Source organism: Rhinatrema bivittatum, chromosome 1, assembly GCF_901001135.1.
Source record: "Rhinatrema bivittatum chromosome 1, aRhiBiv1.1, whole genome shotgun sequence".
Classification (NCBI taxonomy): domain Eukaryota; kingdom Metazoa; phylum Chordata; class Amphibia; order Gymnophiona; family Rhinatrematidae; genus Rhinatrema; species Rhinatrema bivittatum.
Genome location: NC_042615.1, coordinates 69,916,233 through 69,934,767, shown reverse-complemented (window position 1 = coordinate 69,934,767; position 18,535 = coordinate 69,916,233). Strand labels below are relative to the sequence as shown.

General features: G+C 46.5%; 1 protein-coding gene across 1 annotated transcript in view; it reads right to left on the bottom strand.

Moving 5' to 3' along the window:
• TMEM144 (transmembrane protein 144) overlaps positions 1–17,401 on the bottom strand; it is a 72,603-nt gene extending 55,202 nt beyond the window's left edge. Inside the window, exons 1-4 of the mRNA XM_029616191.1 lie at positions 17,348–17,401; positions 16,693–16,883; positions 13,944–14,066; positions 13,053–13,152 (exon numbers count right to left, since the gene is read on the bottom strand). Of these exons, the coding sequence (XP_029472051.1) occupies positions 13,053–13,152; positions 13,944–14,066; positions 16,693–16,831 (362 nt within the window). The 5' untranslated portion in view covers positions 16,832–16,883; positions 17,348–17,401. The remainder of the gene's footprint in view (positions 1–13,052; positions 13,153–13,943; positions 14,067–16,692; positions 16,884–17,347) is intronic.
• Between the last annotated feature and the right edge of the window lie 1,134 nt (positions 17,402–18,535).

Here is an 18,535-nt window from a genome sequence, read left to right as displayed (position 1 = left end):
AAAACGAGTCATGAATGGGAAAAGCCCGAGCCCTCGGCCGGAGTGCCGCCAGGACAGGATCTCCCTTCCTTGAAGAAGTGATGACAGCGGGAGCTACTGGGGCAGGCGGGTCTGGTGGCGGGTCCAAATCTAATTCTTGGATGATCTGCGGGATGAGGTCGTCCAGCTCTTCCCTCTGGAAGAGCTGGACGACCTCATCGGAGGTGGATGATCCGCGTAGGGTACGCGGATCATCCCTCTCCTGCGTGCCGTCCCCTTGTCCCCCGTCCGGGAGGTCAAGTCCATGTCCCGCTGGGTCTGGCACCGCCCCCACTGCCGCGGGCGTGGATCGGACCCGGGTAGAAAGGCGGGAGGCCCCCACTCCCGGAGGGTCGGGGGGGGCCGGCGTCGAGGGCGACATCCGAGGGATCTTAGGAGGGGGGGTCCCACAGGTGCTTCCAGCCCCTGCAGATAAGCGGTATGCATGAGCAGGATAAACTCCGGAGAGAACCCCGGCCTGCTCGGGTGCGCTTCGGGGGCGGCGTGGTTCCTGCTCCCTGGCTCTGGGTGCTTGGTTCCTGCACCAAAATCGGGGGAACACCCCCGCTGGTAGAGTCCTCCAGGGATCCGTTCTCCCTCGTGGCCTGCGCCTCAGGGCGCTCAGAATGTAAAATGGCCGCCGTTCCCGCCAAAAATGGCGGAGTGGCCGGCCCGCGCCGCCCGGGCAAAAAAGAGAAATCAGTCAGGGACTGTGAGGTACCTTCCCCCCCGGGAAGGCATCGTGCACAGATGCCCTCCCGGGAAATCCGGGACCCCGGGTCTCCGCAGGCCGCACAGCGGGACGGCCGCGGCATCGGGATCGCTGTAGGAGAAAAGAAAAAGCCACGGGGGGGGGCCACGCGCACAAAAGCGCCGCTGTGGGGGGGCCCGGTCGGCCCGCACTGCCCGCTGTCCGAAAATAGAGGAGGGTGCCGCGGGGGGGCCTTCCCGGCCACACGACCCGCCCCAGACATCTTTCCCTAAATGGCTCAGCAGCCCATGAGGAGCTGTAAAATGGCCGCGGATGAGGGAGTAAAGAGCGAAGAGGCCGGCTCCACCGGCTTTCACAGGCACCGGGGGCTGAGCTGTGAAGGAAAAAACTACAAAGGAAAAACAAACTTACCCCTGGCTGCAACGAGAAATAAACAGCAAGGCCGCAGAGAAGAGACAAGGAAGATAAGCCACTCCCCAGAAGTTGAAAGAACTCTGCCTTTTTTTTTTTTTTTTTTTTTTTAACTTAATACAAACTTGATACAAACTTGATCCACAGAAAAAGACAACAACAAGCCACAATCAAGCAAGAAAGTGAAGAAAAGGAAAAGGAGGGAAGCCTGATTCCCCTACTCGCATCTGCTGGAGTCAGAAGATACTGAACTCCTGCAGAGGGGGTAGTAGTATATATGGATACGCCCCCTCAAAGCTTGTGCTGACTCCATCTGCTGGATTGGGGACATAACCCACTGTTTGGACTGATCCAGGTACGTACAGGGAAGAAAGAGATTTTGGGCAAGGGATGATCTTTGAGGAACTTGCCAGATTACTGGCAGAAGCAGCCATGAATACACTAGAAATGTCTGAAGGCTTGCCAACAGCTTCCTTTATATCTTTATTTTCCTGCTGCTATTCATTTTTCCAGCAACTAGTACTAATTTATTAAAGACTGTAAATGTTACTATGTCTGTTTCTGGTCCTGCTAGCATTCACAGAAACACATAATATGATGGCAGATGAGGACCATAAGTCTCATTAACTCAGCCCAATTTAAATTCCTGTTATCATCTTTCCTTGCATTCTTTCATAACTAAGGATCCTCTGTGCATCTTCCATGACTTCCTGAATTTTGTCACTGTCTTCTCCCTCACTGGTTGGTACTTATGATTAGATGTGAGTCTCCACGGTTGAAGGGGCCCATTGTCTGGAGTTAACAGCCCAAGGGCATTGGAATGCCTAAGAGTCTCGCTGGAACATCAATTTCCTGAAGGCCCGGGCGGTATGGCTGGCATGCTTGCAGTTCAGCCATAGGCTGTGGGATCAGGCAGTTTGTGTGATGTTGGGCAACGCAACGATAGTGGCCTATAATCAATCGCCAGGGAGGAGCCAAGAGCCAGCAAATGCCGCCGGTAAATAGACCAACTTATGGAATGGGTGGAAGGTCATTTGCAGATGATCTCGGTCTCTCACATCTAACAAAGGATGTGAGAGACCGAGATCATCTGCTTACTGAATGATCTCTGAATAGACCAGCAACTATTCAGAGATCATTCAGTAAAGCTGCTGACTAGCATGCTTGTCTGTGACTGTTGTAGGCATCCATTATTGAAAAATAAAAGCTTATATGATGTTCTTTAAGTCCTTTGTTAGATATGCAGAGGATATTCAGAGTTTGCTTGGATTCTTCCTTAGATTAAGAGCTTGTAGTTAACTAGGTAGTTACGAGGACTATGAAAATTGGAGAAATTACTAATGTGATAATTTTGTTTTCCTTAGTGTAGACAGATGGACTCAGGACCAGTAGGTTTATGCTCCCCTGCCAGCAGATGGAGATGGAGCAAGTTGACATCACAGTATATATAACCCTGCAGCAACCCCAGCTTGCCAGTATTCTCTTCAAAAGCAATTGTGGACAGACTAGCAAAAAAACTTGATTAAAAAACATAATTAAAAGCAGGTAATCAGAACTGTACTCAACCAACTATAAACAGTGAACTCATGTAAGATTCTAGGTATCCTAAGCTAGGGAATGGATGAACACTTATCCGTAATCCCTTGGGACCTAGAGCCCCACAGGAGGACTATTGACACACTCATGCGGCAGTGAGGACAGAAACCTGAGTCCATCTGTCTACACTAAGGAAAACAAAATTATCAGATAAGTAATTTCTCCATTTCCTAGTGAGTAGACAGATGGAACTCAGGACAAATGGGATGTACCAAAGCTACTCCAACAGAGTGGGAGGTTGCCCACGGTCCAGTCAACACCACACATGCAAAAGCTGCATCCTCACGGGCCTGCACATCCAGACGATAAAACCTGGAAAAAGTGTGTGAGGAGGACCACGTTGCAGCTTGGCAGATATCGACGGGAGACAATAAACTAACTTCCGCCCGTGACACTGCCTGAGCCCTAGTGGAATGAGCCCTAACCTGAGTAGGCAATGGCTTTCCAGCCTCCACATAAGCGGCCATGACAACCTCCTTAATCCAGTGAGCTATGGTAGCCCATGAAGCCGGAGCACCCTGCTTACTTTCACCATGGAGAACAAACAGGTGATCCGTCTTTCGAAGATTCAGAAACCTCCAGATACCACACGACAAGACGCTTGACATCCAAGGAGCACAAGAAGCGATACTCCTCCGCATCCCTGACCTTATCCAGGGATGGTAAGGAAACAGACTGATTCAAATGAAAGTCCGAGACTACCTTGGGCAAGAAGGATGGAACAGTACGCAGCTGTAATGCCCCCTGGAGTCACCCGAAGGAATAACTCCTGACAAGACAAGGCCTGCAGCTCTGAACACATAGCCACCAGGAACACAGTCTTCAAGGTCAACAACCGCAAGGAAAGGTTATGCAGAGGTAAGAATGCAGTGCCCGCCAAAAAATCTAGCACCAAATTAAGATTCCACAATGGAACCGATAACCTCAAGGGAGGATGAAGATGCTTCACTCCCTTCAAAAAACGGGCCACATCAAGATGAGACAAAGAAATACCATTCACCGGGCCTCTGAAACAGCCAAGAACCAGAAATTGCCCCTTCAAGGAATTAAGGGCCAATCCCTATTCAACCCATCCTGCAAAAATTCCAGAATGAGAGGGATTTTAACTGAATGAGGAAGAACATCCCGCTCCTCACACCAGGTCTCAAAAACTCTCCAAACCTGCACATAAGCCAAGGAAGTGGAGAACTTGCGAGTGCAGAGTAAGGTGGCAATCAACACAGAGAAATAACCACGCTTTAACAGGCGTGCCCTCTCAAGGGCCAAACTGTAAGACAGAACAGAGTCTGATCCTCATGAAGAACTGGCCCCTGTTATAACAGATCCATGTGCGGCAGAAGGCAAAAGGGGGGCCTCCACCAGGAGTCTTTGCAAATCTGCATACCACAGATGCCTGGGCCATTTTGGCGCCACCAAGGGTACTAGCCCCCTCTGGCCTTCGATCTTGGAAAATATTCTGCGCAGCAAGAGCCACGGAGGAAAGCAATCTGTCTTTTGGCCACACCTGTATGAAAGCGTCTATTCCCAGGCACTACGGATCTCTCCTGTGACTGTAGAATCGAGGAACCTTCGCATTTTGATGCGATCCACAATCAGCTGAAATGCCTCAGCTAACAACACCCAGGGTCCAGATTCTCCCTACTGAGAAAGTCTGCTCTTATCCCATCTTTTCCTGCAATGTGAGGGACCGAGATCATCTGCAAATGACCTTAAACCCATTCCATAAGTTGGTCTATTTCCTGCGGCATTTGCTGGCTCTTGGCTCCTCCCTGGCGATTGATTATAGGCCACTATCGTTGCATTGCCCAACATCACGCAAACTGCCTGATCCCACAGCCTATGGCTGAACTGCAAGCATGCCAGCCATACCGCCCGGGCCTTCAGGAAATTGATGTTCCAGCGAGACTCTTAGGCATTCCAACGCCCTTGGGCTGTTAACTCCAGACAGTGGGCCCCTTCAACCGTGGAGACTCACATCTAATCATAAGTACCAACCAGTTTGGAGAGGACAAGGGAACGCCCTCTCTCAGATGATCCTCCTGCAACCACCACTGGAGGTGTGAGCAGACCTCCATTGGCAAGTGGAGCTGAACTGCATAGATCTGAGACTGCAGGTTCCAATGAGATAGCAAAGAGCACTGAAGAGAACACATATGCGCCCTTGCCCATGGCACCACTTCCAGAGTAGCTGCCATCAAGCCGTAGGACCACACCGTCGGGCGTATGGTGTTCATCAACTGTCGCACGTGAGACATCAATTTCTAGATCCAAATTCCAGTAGGAAAGCTCTGTCCGGTCCCATGTCGAACTGCACCCCCAGATATTCCAACGACTGGGATGGCTGAAGATTGTTCTTGGTCAGGTTCACCTTCCAACTGAGCTCCTGCAATAAGATCACCTTGAGTGTCACCAGGCGGCTCTCTTCCTGAGACTTGGCCCAAATCAGACAGTTGTCCAAATACGGATGTACCAAGATGCCTTCCTTTCTCAAGGCTGCCGCTACTACCACCATTACCTTGGAAAATGTTCTGGAAGTGGTGGCTAGACCAAAAGGCAGTGCCCAAAACTGATAATGGTGCCCCAACACTGCAAAGTATAGAAAGCTTTGGTGTTCCAATCGGATGAGAATATGAAGGTAAGTCTCTGACAGATCCAAACAGGCCAGAAACTCTGCTGACTGCACCACCTTTATCACAGAGCGTAATGTTTTCATGCAAAAATGAGTCACCTTCAAATGAGGTTGACCCTCTTAGATCCAGGGTGGGACAAAAGCAGCACTCCTTCTTGGGCACAACAAAATAAATGGAATATCGCCCCATACTTTGAGACATGGGCACCGGAACCATAGCCCACATTCTGAGGAGCCTTTGAAGCATAAACTCCACTGCCTGCTTCTTCTACAGGGAGTAGCAAGGGGACACCATGAACGTGACCTGAGGAAGACTGTAAAATTCCAGTGCATACTCTTCTCGTATCACCTCCAGGACCCACTGGTCTCACGTAATCTCGACCCACCTCCGATAAAAAGAGAGACATCCCCCTATTTCCTGTTCTGGAAGGTGGGTCTGTAAACCTTCATTGGGAGGCTCGGGAAACATAGAAACATAGAAATGATGGCAGAAAAAGACCAATCGGCCCATCCAGCAAGCTCCCACACTTATTTCCCATACTTATCTGTTTCACCGACCACCAAGTTCAGGGCCCTTGTTCGTAACTGTTTGTTTCAAACTTCCTGCCACCCCCTGCCATTGATGCAGAGAGTAATGTTGGAGTTGCATCAAAGGTGAGCATAAGGCTTAATGGTTAAAGGTTAAGGGTAGTAACCGCCGCATCAAGCAAGTTACCCCGATGCTTGTTTACCCTGACTGCACAGATCAATACCTTTTGGATGTTGTCTGAATATAAATCCTCTTTTCCACATTTCTCCCTGCCGTTGAAGCAGAGAGCAACGCTGAATATGCATTCAAAGTGATGTATCAGGCTTAATTGGTTTAGGGTAGTAACCGCCACAATAAGCAAGCTACCCCCATGCTTATTTGTTTATTTATGTATTTGTTGAGTTTTATATACTGTCATTCGGTGCAGCCATCACAACGGTTTACAAGATTCAAAGAGAATACAGGTCGTTAAATATTTGCTAATCATTGAAAAACAAGGGAAGAATTGAAATTTAAGGGGATGGAGGATAGTATAGGCAGTGAGATTTATTAATCTTAACTGTTGAGAGCATAGCGGTGGATCCTTGGGCTGGCCTAACGGAGTGAGGTGGTGAGAGAAGAACACTCCGTTGTGAAGACAAAGGCCGGGAGGCGGTGCCAAGCTGAATGTAGAGCTGAAGTCTTCACCCTGGAAGTCCGAGGACCCTCCCCAGGAGGAGCCCTTGAGGTCCCGGATTGCTGGGACTTAGGAGATCAGAGCGAGGAAGATGGATGAGACTAACCTTGGTCGAGACTGGTGACAAGCGTGAAGAATCAGGAACAGACCGGAGACAAGAACCAGGAAAACAAGCTGGAAATCCAGAACTGGAATTGAGACTGAAGATCCGAAGCTGAAGCTGAACAACTACAGTAAAAGTACCTAAAGAAGATCCTGACTAAGCAGAGTTCAAACACAGCGGCAAGCAGAAAACCAGTTGCAAACCAACTTGAATCAGACAGACGCCGGGTTTAAATATCTCCCAGCGTCTGACGTCACTCCTGGGGGCAGGCCAAAGTCCGGCGAGAAAAGCAGTTAAAAAACTACCCCTTACGCACGCGCGCGTCTAGAAGGGGAGGGACCAAGTCTAGAGGCTCAGCGGCGTCTCCGAAGCAGGCCCTAGCAGCAGCGGCACTATCCGGTGCACCGGAATAAGAAAGGCACACTCGAACCCCGGACCCCGCAGACGAATCCTCGGCGGAGCAGGTAAGGGATCAAGTAGCGAGACACGCGACAGAGGCCGCAACAGAGGCAGTCTCTTTGTTTTGTTTCTTATAAGTTCATTGTAGTATAACAATGGTTGATGCTGGTTGCTGTTTCGTTCTTGAGTGGGTTTGGTTGGTGGTACTGATTGTTGTTAGTTCGTTGAGTTATCTGATTGTCAATGAGGACTTTGTAGAAGAGCAATGTTTTTAGATCTTTCTTGAATGTTTTGATGTTGGTTTGTGTTCTCAAATCATTTGGTAGGGAGTTCCATATTTTCGGGCAGGTTTACCCAGACTGTGTAGATCAGTCCTTGTTGGTTGTTGTCTGAATGCAAATCCTCTTTTCCACATTTCCCCTTGCCATTGAAGCAAATAGCAATGTTGGAGTTGCATTAACTGTGTGAAGGCTTATTGAGCAAGGGTAGTAATCACCAAGTAGCAGCCTCTATTCCAGCAAGCCATCCCCATGGCTCTTCTCTTCATTCCCATCCTCTAGCCTTTATGGATCCACGGTGTTTATCCCATGCCCCTTTTGAAATCCTTCACAGTTTTAGTCTTCACCACTTCCTCTGGAAAGGCATTCCAGGCATCCACCACCCTCTCCATGAAGAAATACTTCCTGACATTGGTTCTTCCTCCCTGGAGTTTCAAATCATGACCTCTAGCTCTACTGATTTTTTTCCAACGGAAAAGATTTGTTGATGACCATTAAAATCTTTCAAGTATCTGAAAGTCTGTATCATATCACCCCTGCTCCTCCTCTCCTCCAGGGTATACATATTTAGGTTCTTCAATCTCTCCTCACAAGTCATTTTATGAAGACCACCCACCTTTTTGGTCATTCTTCTCTGGACCACCTCCATCCTGTCTTTGTCCCTTTGGAGATACGGTCTCCAGAACTGAAACAGAACTCCAGGTGAGGCCTCACCAAGGCCCTGTACAAGGGGGATCATCACTTCCTTTCTCTTACTAGATATTCCTCTCTCTCTATGCAGCCTAGCATTCTTCTGGCTTTAGCTATCGCCTTGTCACATTGTTTTGCCGACTTCAGATCGTTAGACACTATTACTCCAAGGTCTCTCCTGTTCCGTGCACATCAGCCCTTCACCCACCATCAAATAGTTCTTTCAGATTTCCACACCCCATATGCATGACTCTGCACTTTTTGGAGGTGAATCTCAGCTGCCATATCTTCGATCACTCTTCCAGCTTCCTTAAATCCAGTCTCATTCTCTCCACTCCTTCCGGCGTGTCCAGTCTGTTGCAGATCTTAGTATCATCTGCAAAAAGACAAACCTATCCCGTCCACAATGTCGCTCACAAAGATATTGGACAGGACCTGTCCCAACACCGATCCTTGCCCCACTCCGCTTAACACCGCTCTCTTTTCAGATTAAGTTCCATTTACCATCACACATTGTCTTCTGTCCATCAACCAGTTTGCAATCCAGGCCACCACCTTTGCACTCATTCCTAAGCTTCTCATTTTATTCACAAACCTCCTGTGCGGGACCATATCAAAAGCTTTGCTGAAATCCAAGTAGATGACATCGAGTGCTCTTCCTCGATCCAATTCCCTAGTCATCCAATCAAAAAAGTCAGATTTGTCTGACAGGACCTTCCCCTGATGAATCCATGCTGCCTCTGGTCCAGCAATTCTTCTGACTGTAGACAATTCACTATTCTTTCTTTCAGCAGCGACTACATTACTTTTCCCACCATGGAGGTGAGGCTAACCGGCCTATAGTTTCCAGCCTCCTCTCTGCTCCCACTCTTGTGAAGTGGGACCACCACCGCTCTTCTCCAATCACTCGACACCACTCCCGTTTCTAGGGATCTATTGAACAGGTCACGCAGCAGACTCGCCAGCACATCTCTGAGCTCCCTCAGTATCCTGGGATGAACCTCATCAGGCCCCATTGTCCATTTTCAATTTTCCTAGTTTTTCCCATACATTCTCTTCTGTAAACTGAGTATCATCTACTCCACTCCCCTCCAGTTTCTTGTTAACTAGTGACGGTCCTTCGCCAGGGTCCTCTTTAGTGAACATCGAATTGAAGTATTCGTTTAATATTTCTGCCATTTCTTCATCTCTCCACACATTGATCCTTTTCACCTGTCAATTTCACTATACCACTTTGGACTTTTCTCCTTTCTCTGATATATCTGAAAAATGTTTTGTCACCTCGCTTTACCTCTTTCTTCCACTTGACTTTTTGCTGTCTTGATTACTTTCTTCATCTCCCTCAGTTCCACCAGATATTCTTCCTTATGCTCCTCCCTTTGGGATCCTTTATACTTCTTAAACGCTGTTCTTTTAGCTTTTATTTTATCAGCCACCTCCTTTGAGAACCAGATTTCATTTTTCTCTTGTTTTTCTTTACTTTTCTAACATATTGATTAGTAGCCTTGGTAATTGCTCCTTTTAGTTTGGCCCACTGTTCCACATTTTTCTTGTTCTCCCAGCCTTCGAGTTCTTCCTCCAGGTACTTCCCCATTTCAACAAAAGTCCGTGTTTTTGAACTGTAAGACTCGGGTCTTCGTGCAACTTCTCCATATCCTATTTGTGATATGAAACCATACTGTTTGATGATCACTGGTGCCGAGGTGGGCACCCACCTGGACTTTAGAGACATTATCTCTGTTATTGAGCACTAAATAGAGTATAGCTTCCTCCCTCAAGGATTCCATTACAATTTGTTCGAACAGAGCCCCTTGCAGGGCATCTACTATCTCTCTACTACCGTTAGATTCTGGAGAAGGGATTCTCCAAGCTACATCCGGCAGATTAAAATCTCCAACAATCACCATTTCTCCCTTCTTTTGGATGTCTTCAACCAGATCTCTGTCAAGTTCTTCCATTTGATTTGGAGACCTGTAAACCACTCCAATAAAAATGGATGCCCCATCATCTTTTTTTAGGTTGGCCCATAGTGCTTCTTCTTTGCCTCATCTTCCTTGCAGCTCAGATGCTTGGATATTGTTTTTGACATAAAGTGCCACTCCTCCCCCTTTTCTGTCCTTTCTTAACAAGTTATAGCCCGGTATGGCCGTATCCCATTCATGAGATTCGGTTAACCACATCTCCAGGACAGCAACAATGTCCAAGTCCGCCTCCATCATTAGGGCTTGCAGATCTGGGATTTTATTGCCCAAACTACGAGCATTTGTGCTCATAGCTTTCCAGTTTTTCTTGCTCAGGTTACTGCTTTTCTTGGACTCCTTTTGTGACTTATTTAGCCGAGTTTTGTTATCCACTTCACCCTTTTCCATTGCATTTGTATTTAGGTGGGGAGGGGTGACATTCTAATTTCCTTCTGCCACCCCCGGCATCTAGATTAAATGTTTATGGCATCGGATTTGAATTGATCTCTTAGGATCCTTTTTTCTGCCACAGACAGATGTAAGCCATCTTTGACAAAGAGCTTTTTACTGTTCCATACACAGCCCCAGCCCCCAATATATCCAAAACTTTGTTCCTTACACCAGGATTTGAGCCATACATTGAAGTTATTAATATGGCTTAGCCTCTCCTTCCCATGAACAGGTAACACTTCTGAAAAGGAAATGGATGTCGTCATGTGAATAATCTGCTTTGCTAGAGACTGGAAATCTCTCTGTACCATTTGGATGCTGCTTCTAGCAAGGTCATTGGTTCCCAGATGGATGATAATATCAACTTTAGCGTCTTTGCTTTCTTATTTGATCGCTTTGACTATTTGAATAGCATTTCTGCTGGCCGATGATTGGTCTGCCACCTGAGCCTTCTCCTCTCTTGGGCTTTCGGGGACAAAAAGACTGAGTCCTACTGAAAGGTTGAGTCCGTGAAAGATCATCTCTCTTTAAGAATGAAAATGCCTGGAACCCCGGAGACGAACCCTCATACCAAAGGGGCGTTGTAACTGCTTCTTATCCTCCAGCAACCAAGGAACAGGAGACTCGCCCCACTTACTGGCCAGTTTCTCCAACTCGCTCCCAAACAAGAGCATGCCTTTAAAGGCCATTATGTTAAAATTGGCTTTGGAGGCTGTATTAGCCAACCAATTTTGCAACCAGAGTTGACACCTGGCTGCTATCACCGAAGCCACTCCTCTGGCTGAGGTCCAGACCAAATCACAGCCTGTGTCTGCTAAAAGGCTACAGCAAGTTCCATAACCGCTCTGGAATTCTCTCCCAACAACCTCCTGAGAGAGAAGACAAGATCTCGCCACTAGGGCACAACAGGAGGCAATCTGTAAATTCATCGCCAAGGCCTCAAAGGCTTGCTCATGAATAGCCTCAATCCTTCTGTCATGTACATCTGTCAAGGTCGCTCTTCCCTCCACGGGGATAGTCAACCACTTAGAAATGGCACATACCAGAGCATTCACTTCAGGAAACTGCAAACGCTCTCTCACAGCCAAATCCAGGGGGTACAGTCCTTCCAATGTCCAACCCCCTTTAAAATTCACCTCTGGGGCATCCCATTCCAGATCAATCAATTCCTGAATGGCATCCATCACAGAGCAAAAACAAGAGGCTTTACGCAAGGAAACCAAAATGGGATTCTTTTTTGCCTCAGACACAGCATCTGAACCAGGGACACCCAGCTGTTTCAAGGTCTGGGAAATCAGGGCCAGTAGTTCATCTCTATGAAAGAGCCGCGACATGGTTCAATATGGTTCCAGCCCTGGAGGAATTTCCCCATCTTCCAGGGAATCAGAATCAACCTCATTATCATTGCCATCCGTATTCCTGTCAGAAACACCCGCAGGGAGCAGAGGCAAGCCCAGCGCTTAAGCATAGGGACTGGAAGAGAGAGGAGCCACCGGCTGAGGGTTGACCGGACAGAAATGGGGAAAGTGGAGGACTGCACCTAAAGAAAGGCTTGTAAGCCTTGAAAAAATTCCACCCAAGAAAAAGCAGCCGGGTCTAGACCGAGCCCAGAAGGAACTGGAGCTGGTCCCTCAGAACTGCCCTCGCCAGCGGAGGAATCAGTCAAGGGAGAACCAAGAACTGGCATCCTCCCAGTCAAAACCAGAATCCGAATGGGAAAAGCCAGGCTTAGCAAAATCTGAGGAAGGCAACACTTCCTGAGCATCTGAGCAGCGCTGACACAGATTTGAAGCCAGGTCAGGCTGAGAAGCCCTAATATGACAGGCAACACAGATAGGGAGATGCTTAGGCTTCCTGCTTACCAGCGCCATCGTGAGAACGAACATTGCTACGGTGCACCAAGAACCGTCTAAATGTCTCTGAATCAGGTTAAAACTTTTTTTTTTTAAACCTTACCTGAGCTCAGTGCATACCAGCTGAGTACAGAGACTGTCTCTGGCTGCGGGAGAAGAGGGCATCTGCCTTCACAGTCCTGCTCGGCCTCCTACACCTGCTGCCTTTCAGCTGAACTAGCAGCTAAGTCCATGCTGGGAAACCCAGCTACCAGACCAAGGCACATCTCTGAGGGACCACAGAAATCACCTCAGGAATTTTCAACTGGGGGAGGGACATACAGAGTGGGGCTTTCTTTTCCTGAATTTAGAATTTCAAATTTCTCCTTCCAAAAAGCTCAAAGCAATCCCCATAGAGAAATGCATGTCCACCATCTACTGAAGACAGAGAATACTAGCAGACTGGGGTCGCTGCAGGGCTATATGTATATACTCTGTGACTTCAGCTTGCTCCATCTCCATCTGCTGGCAGGAGAGCATAAACCTACTGGTCCTGAGTCCACCTGTCTACACGCTAGGAAACACAGTATCATGAGCAATGATGTTGCTAGTCTTGATAAGGTGATCACATAGTCATTGGAGCAAGATCATTATTCCCAATCCACGCTTGCTATCCTAGTCTCGAGAGGCATATTTTATAGCTACAGAGGTGTACGGCACATAAAAGGAATTATCACAGTAGATTATTCATAGTTGGAGAGTGTTTACCTTGAGCTTGTCCAGCCAGTTATCAGGTTTGTAGAAGCCCACAGAAGAAGGCCCAGGCCTAAACCAATGGTTTTAACAATAGGGACCACAGTAATGTTACCTGTAGGATAAACAAAGAAAATCCCAAAAATGAAACGGTAAGAAAAAGTTACTTTTAAACATATAACTTATGCAAATATACATACATAGATACATAAATGATCTACTTTTTATGGCTGAGGAATGTTTCCTTTCTTTAGCTAAGTTTTACCCAGTTTGCTTGCTAAAAATGAGAGAAATAAAAGCAATAAAATATTTCAGGGAGAGCTCCATGGCTCTGCTATTGTGTTGCAGTGCAAGAGACTCCATTTAAATTCTCCTGCCTGTAGGGCCTGGGTAGAAACTCAAGAGCTGTAGAGATGATGTCTCTGGCCTGTAGGTATTGGGAAAAAACAGCTGCTAGCAAAACGATAACACTTGAGTGAGCCGGCCCTCAGCCAGTGATGGAAGCCAAAGTGCACTAGATCAGCACCTTGGCTTCCACACAAGTTTTGAAGAAACCAAAAGAACTAGAGTCTCCTGCTGGGCTGTAGGTACTATTAGCCATGACTATAGAATTCTACAGTTTGTTGTGGATACAGTTGCTTCTTCCTGCTCCTCTCTCTATGGTTAAGTGTAAAAAGGGATGCACTAATGCAAGTAACTGGGAAATCGAGTGTCCATGGTTGAAAGTGGCCTAAGCCAGTACAGCTCCATTTCCCCCCCTACTTTTTGATGCTTTTTTAAAATGTATGTATTTTAGCAAAACACTGGGTTACACCTATTTAATGATAGGAAACATCCTACTAAAAAAGGGAGTGAATTTTTTAAGCTTGTAGCTTCTCCGTTTTGAATTATTGTTTTGGTCCTTACCTGTAGCCCATATGCATCCTCCAACCATGGCAAGAGGCCAAAACCTAGGACATTGTAGAATAATATTGACCACTAAAGACACCAGCCATATGGATGCACAAAGAATCCACTGAAAGAACATGCCTGAAAAATGAATATGTACAGTTCTATGGTCAAAAATGCAGCCTGATTTTCTTTGTTAGTGCACACCTAGAAACCAGTCATTTGATAGAAGCACTTCATGTTGTGCCAAAATTTAGAATTCTTTTTGTTTGTGAATCCTGCATGCATTCAAGTTCTTTCTTGTCAGATGCTCCACCTCTGAAACTTACAATGTGAGACAGCCTCTCTGAACTAGAGGAAAGATGTTGAAGGCAGGCTGAACCTGCCAAATGGGGCAGGTGTGTGGCAGTGTTTGACAGCAGCCTAAGCCCTGTACAGCAGTGGTTCTCAACCCACTGGCTAGTCTGATTTCCAGAATCTCCACAATGAAGATGCAGGAGGTACAGTTACATACAATGGAAGCAGTGCATTCAAATCTCTCATGTATATTTATTGTGAATCTCCTGAAAAACTTGACTGTTCAGGCAGTCCCTGTGGACTGGCTTGAGATCCACTGGTGTAGAGCAATAAATTATGTTGAACAATATGACAGTAATATCCTCCCAGAGAAGTTACATGCATCACAAGGAAACTGTACATAAAATTCCTTGTGAATTAAAATATATGAACATATAAAATACATGTAAACTTGCAAGTTTACATGTACATTGCAAGTTTACATGTACATTGCATTCTTCAAAAGAGCTGAGTATTAAAACAATTCTAGTTTAAAAATCACTTTTGTAAAATGTGTAACAACAACCTTGGCTGAATAGTCAAGGAAAATGCAACAATTTACCCCCACTTTTTACCATCCTCCATTATGTGTTCAAAAACAACCTGTACCTTTACAAAAAAAAAAAAAAATGAAGACATAAAAAGCACAGATGATATCCCAGCACTCTGCTGAAGAATAAATTCTGAAGCAAGAAATTCATTCTAAAGTGCCTAGTGTCAAACAGAATCCAGATGAAGCCCACCAAAATGATGAAAAGTTTGCACCAAAATATCTAAGAGATGAGGCTTGCAGACAACAGGGAAAAGGATGCAATGGAAACGTTTGAATACCTCATGAGTATAAGTAATCCAAGGGGCAAGCATTTTTGCATGGGAAGGAAATTCTAGCGCAAGGGGTTATGATATGAGGTGGATGGGATTAAAACTATGAAGTAACATAAGGAAATATTTCTTTCCAGAAGGAGTGATGAATGCACAGAATAAGCTCCCAGTGGAGGTGATGGGGAAATCTAAAAGACATAATACAGGCACAGAGGATTCCCAGTGGCTGGAAAGTCAAGGCAAAAAACAGTTGAGGTCAAGCAGGCAGGAAAAACAATCAGTGCCTCAGCCTGTTTTATCTGCTGTCATGTTCTAGGTTTCTATAGCCCTCTCCCATTTCACACAGCAACAGCATCAGACTGGACCATTCTCCGCTTGGTCTTCAGCTGTGGGATCCAATCTCTTCCTCCAGCTCCACCTTATGATTGGGTCACATTGTCATACCTCAAATCTTTGGAAATACAGTTTAGTCTACTGCTTCTAGGCTACAAAGAGGTATGAAGCTCTTTTTTAGGCTTGAACTAAAGATTTGTTGGATAGCAGGAACAAAAGGAGGCTCACAGTTAAAGCACGCGCCAAAAACCATAAGATATGGAATTTGCTTAAGGATGTGTGATTTCTGACCCCCTTCAATACACTGCATGTCCCAGAATTTCTGATCATCTCTCACACAAAAGCCCCACTGAACTAAAATAAAACTTTTTCTTTTTTTAAATATATTTTTGGGTTGTCAAGAATATCCAGATATCTAATAGTGGACACACAAACTGTTGGATGCAATTTTGATATTTTTTAATATGGAGCCCAGAAGGCTTAAGTGTCAATTAATATACTGTCTGTGACAAAAGCCCAAAGAGAATTTATCCAGCTAGGGCAATACGCACAGTAAATGCCCAATCTATCAGGAATTCCCAGTCCGCTCCAAATAAGGAGCGGACTGGGAGGGAACTTTCCTACCCCCCTACCTACCCTCCCTCTCCTCCCCGATCTCTTGAAAGGCCCTACCTGTTTTTTTTTTCTTTGTTTTCGAACTTATACCACCTCCTGAGCTGGCGTAATTTGCTGCACGTGATCCCCCAGCACAGTGGCAAAAAGCCGCTGTACCGGCTACCTCCAGCTCTGCCCCTCCCCACCCCTTTTTTTGGCCCGGCTCTTGTGCGCGTGACAACGGTTACGCGTGCGACCGGGTCCCTTTTAAAATGCGCGTAACACCCCCCCCCCCCCGTATTTTACGTGCGCCGGCCATTTAAAAATCGGGCCAAATGAATATGCACAAGATAGATCTGCATACAACTGAGGCAGTGCATGCAAATCTATCTCATGCATATTAATTGTGGAGATTCCAAAAATCTGGCCTATTTGTGGCTCTCGGGGACTGGAGCTGGCCACCCCTGCTCTAGCAGCTGACTACGAGTGTGTTCTTGAGTCAGTCAGTAGGGGCTGCTGTGAAACGATAGCTGGGAAGCCCTCCCTGCCAGGGACTTCAAAACACTGCTTCTGCAGTGTTCCCTGTGCCCTGCCAGCCCAGGCCGGGAATCAAACCTGGGCATTTTGCATCTGCTGCATGCTCGACAAGCACAACAGTGAAGTGCCTTAAGGTTTTCTTTACCATCACCAGTGTCAAATTGCTTGACTGGAACAAAGTTTGAGCCAAACAGTAGGACGGATATCATGGAGGAAGTGAAGCCAATTGCCAGGCCCGTTCCATTGCTGGTGGTGGCGTTGGTCTCGGCAGTCCAGCTGTTCATGTTTGCTCCAGAGTAACTATATTCTGCAGTACTGGCATGAAGCAGAGTTTTCCTAAAGTTTAAAAAAAAAAAATATATATATGTAAGTATAAAGTACATTTAGTATGTCATGTGGGGTCAAACCAACTTTGCAGTCTTGGAAGCTGAACACAACTTTGAAAGACATGTACGACGGTATTTCTTTTCTGTAGTGTTTACAGAATTCTTTGATGTAGTTGCAATAATTAAAGCTGAAGTAAGTGGCACTGAGCAATACAGGAACTGTACCCAAAGGTTTCTGACATTGAGAGCAGAACATTCTGGTAATCTTAAAGACAACTGAGAACGGAGCCTTCTGTCACAAAACGTGATATAAAATTTAGCACAAAGACTGAGTGGTATATCTTGTTGGCCACAGGTAAATTCCAAAGTGGCTCTTAATAACTCCCCTTCTCCCGAAGCAAGGCGCGAAAAGCAGCTTTGCTTCGGGAGGAGGGGGCGACAAGACTGGCAGAGTAAAGCAACGAAGCGACTTACTTTTTTCGCAGCCCTCCTCCGGAGACGGATCGCGGCTCCCCTGCCTCCCGGAAGCGAAGATGGATGTCTACACGGGCGAAAGCGGCCCCTGTACGTGCGATTGGGCCGCTCAAGGCGTGACGCCACGACGTTTGGCGTCGCGGCATGTGACGTCACGTCTCGAGCGGCCCAATCGCACGTACAGGGGCCGCTTTCGCCCGTGTAGACATCCATCTTCGCTTCCGGGAGGCAGGAGAGCCACGATCCGCCTCCGGAGGAGTAAGTCGCTTCTTTACACTGCCAGTCCTGTCTCCCCTCCTCCCGAAGCAAAGCTGCTTTTCGCGCCTTGCTTCGGGAGGAGGGGAGACAGTACTGGCAATCCCGAGCGTAGGATTGCCCGTCCTCTCTCCCCTCTCTCTCTTGCAACAGTAAAGCAGGGTCCCATAGTTACATTCCTATCTGCTGTGTATAAAGAGACCACAGTGACAGGCCTGTGATTCCCAAGCACTCGGCATTAATAAAACCTAGCATAACAACAAGAATGAAAGATTTAAAAAAAAAAAATGATTGACATTATTAAACACTACATATATAAAGGACAAACACACACACCGCGGGCAGACATTTCAGATCTAATCATCTTCGTGGAAAGTTCATTTGAGAGTGCTACTACAGCCAAAGCATGAAACCCAGGCATATCAAGGCAATGTAAGAGAAGAAAGAACAGAATTAAGATTGTGACACAGAAAGATTCTAGAAAGACAACTGTACTAGAAAGGAAATGGACCCAAATTTAAAGACGAGTGGCATGCTCAGCATGGTTTGAATAGAAATGGTCTCAAATGAGAAAATTCATTTTAGAAGCCTTGACTGTTTTGAAGGTATAGGCTATAAGGTAACCAAGGCAACCATAACAAGTGGCATACTGGGTCACAGCAATTCCATCAAGTCCAGCATCCAGTCTTCGACAATAGCTAATCCAGGTCGCAAGTACCTGGCAGATCCCTTAAACTAAATTTCTGGTTACTTTTCCTCTATGAATTTATCCAAACCTCTTAAATCTCACTGTGCAAGTCACCTCGACCACATCCTATTGCCAGAGGATGTAATCAAGGCAACTAGCATAGCAAATCCCATGTTAACGAAGGTATTAGCTATTTTTCCCCAGTGCAGGAAAGTGCATCAAAGCAATGAAGGCTTAACAGGATT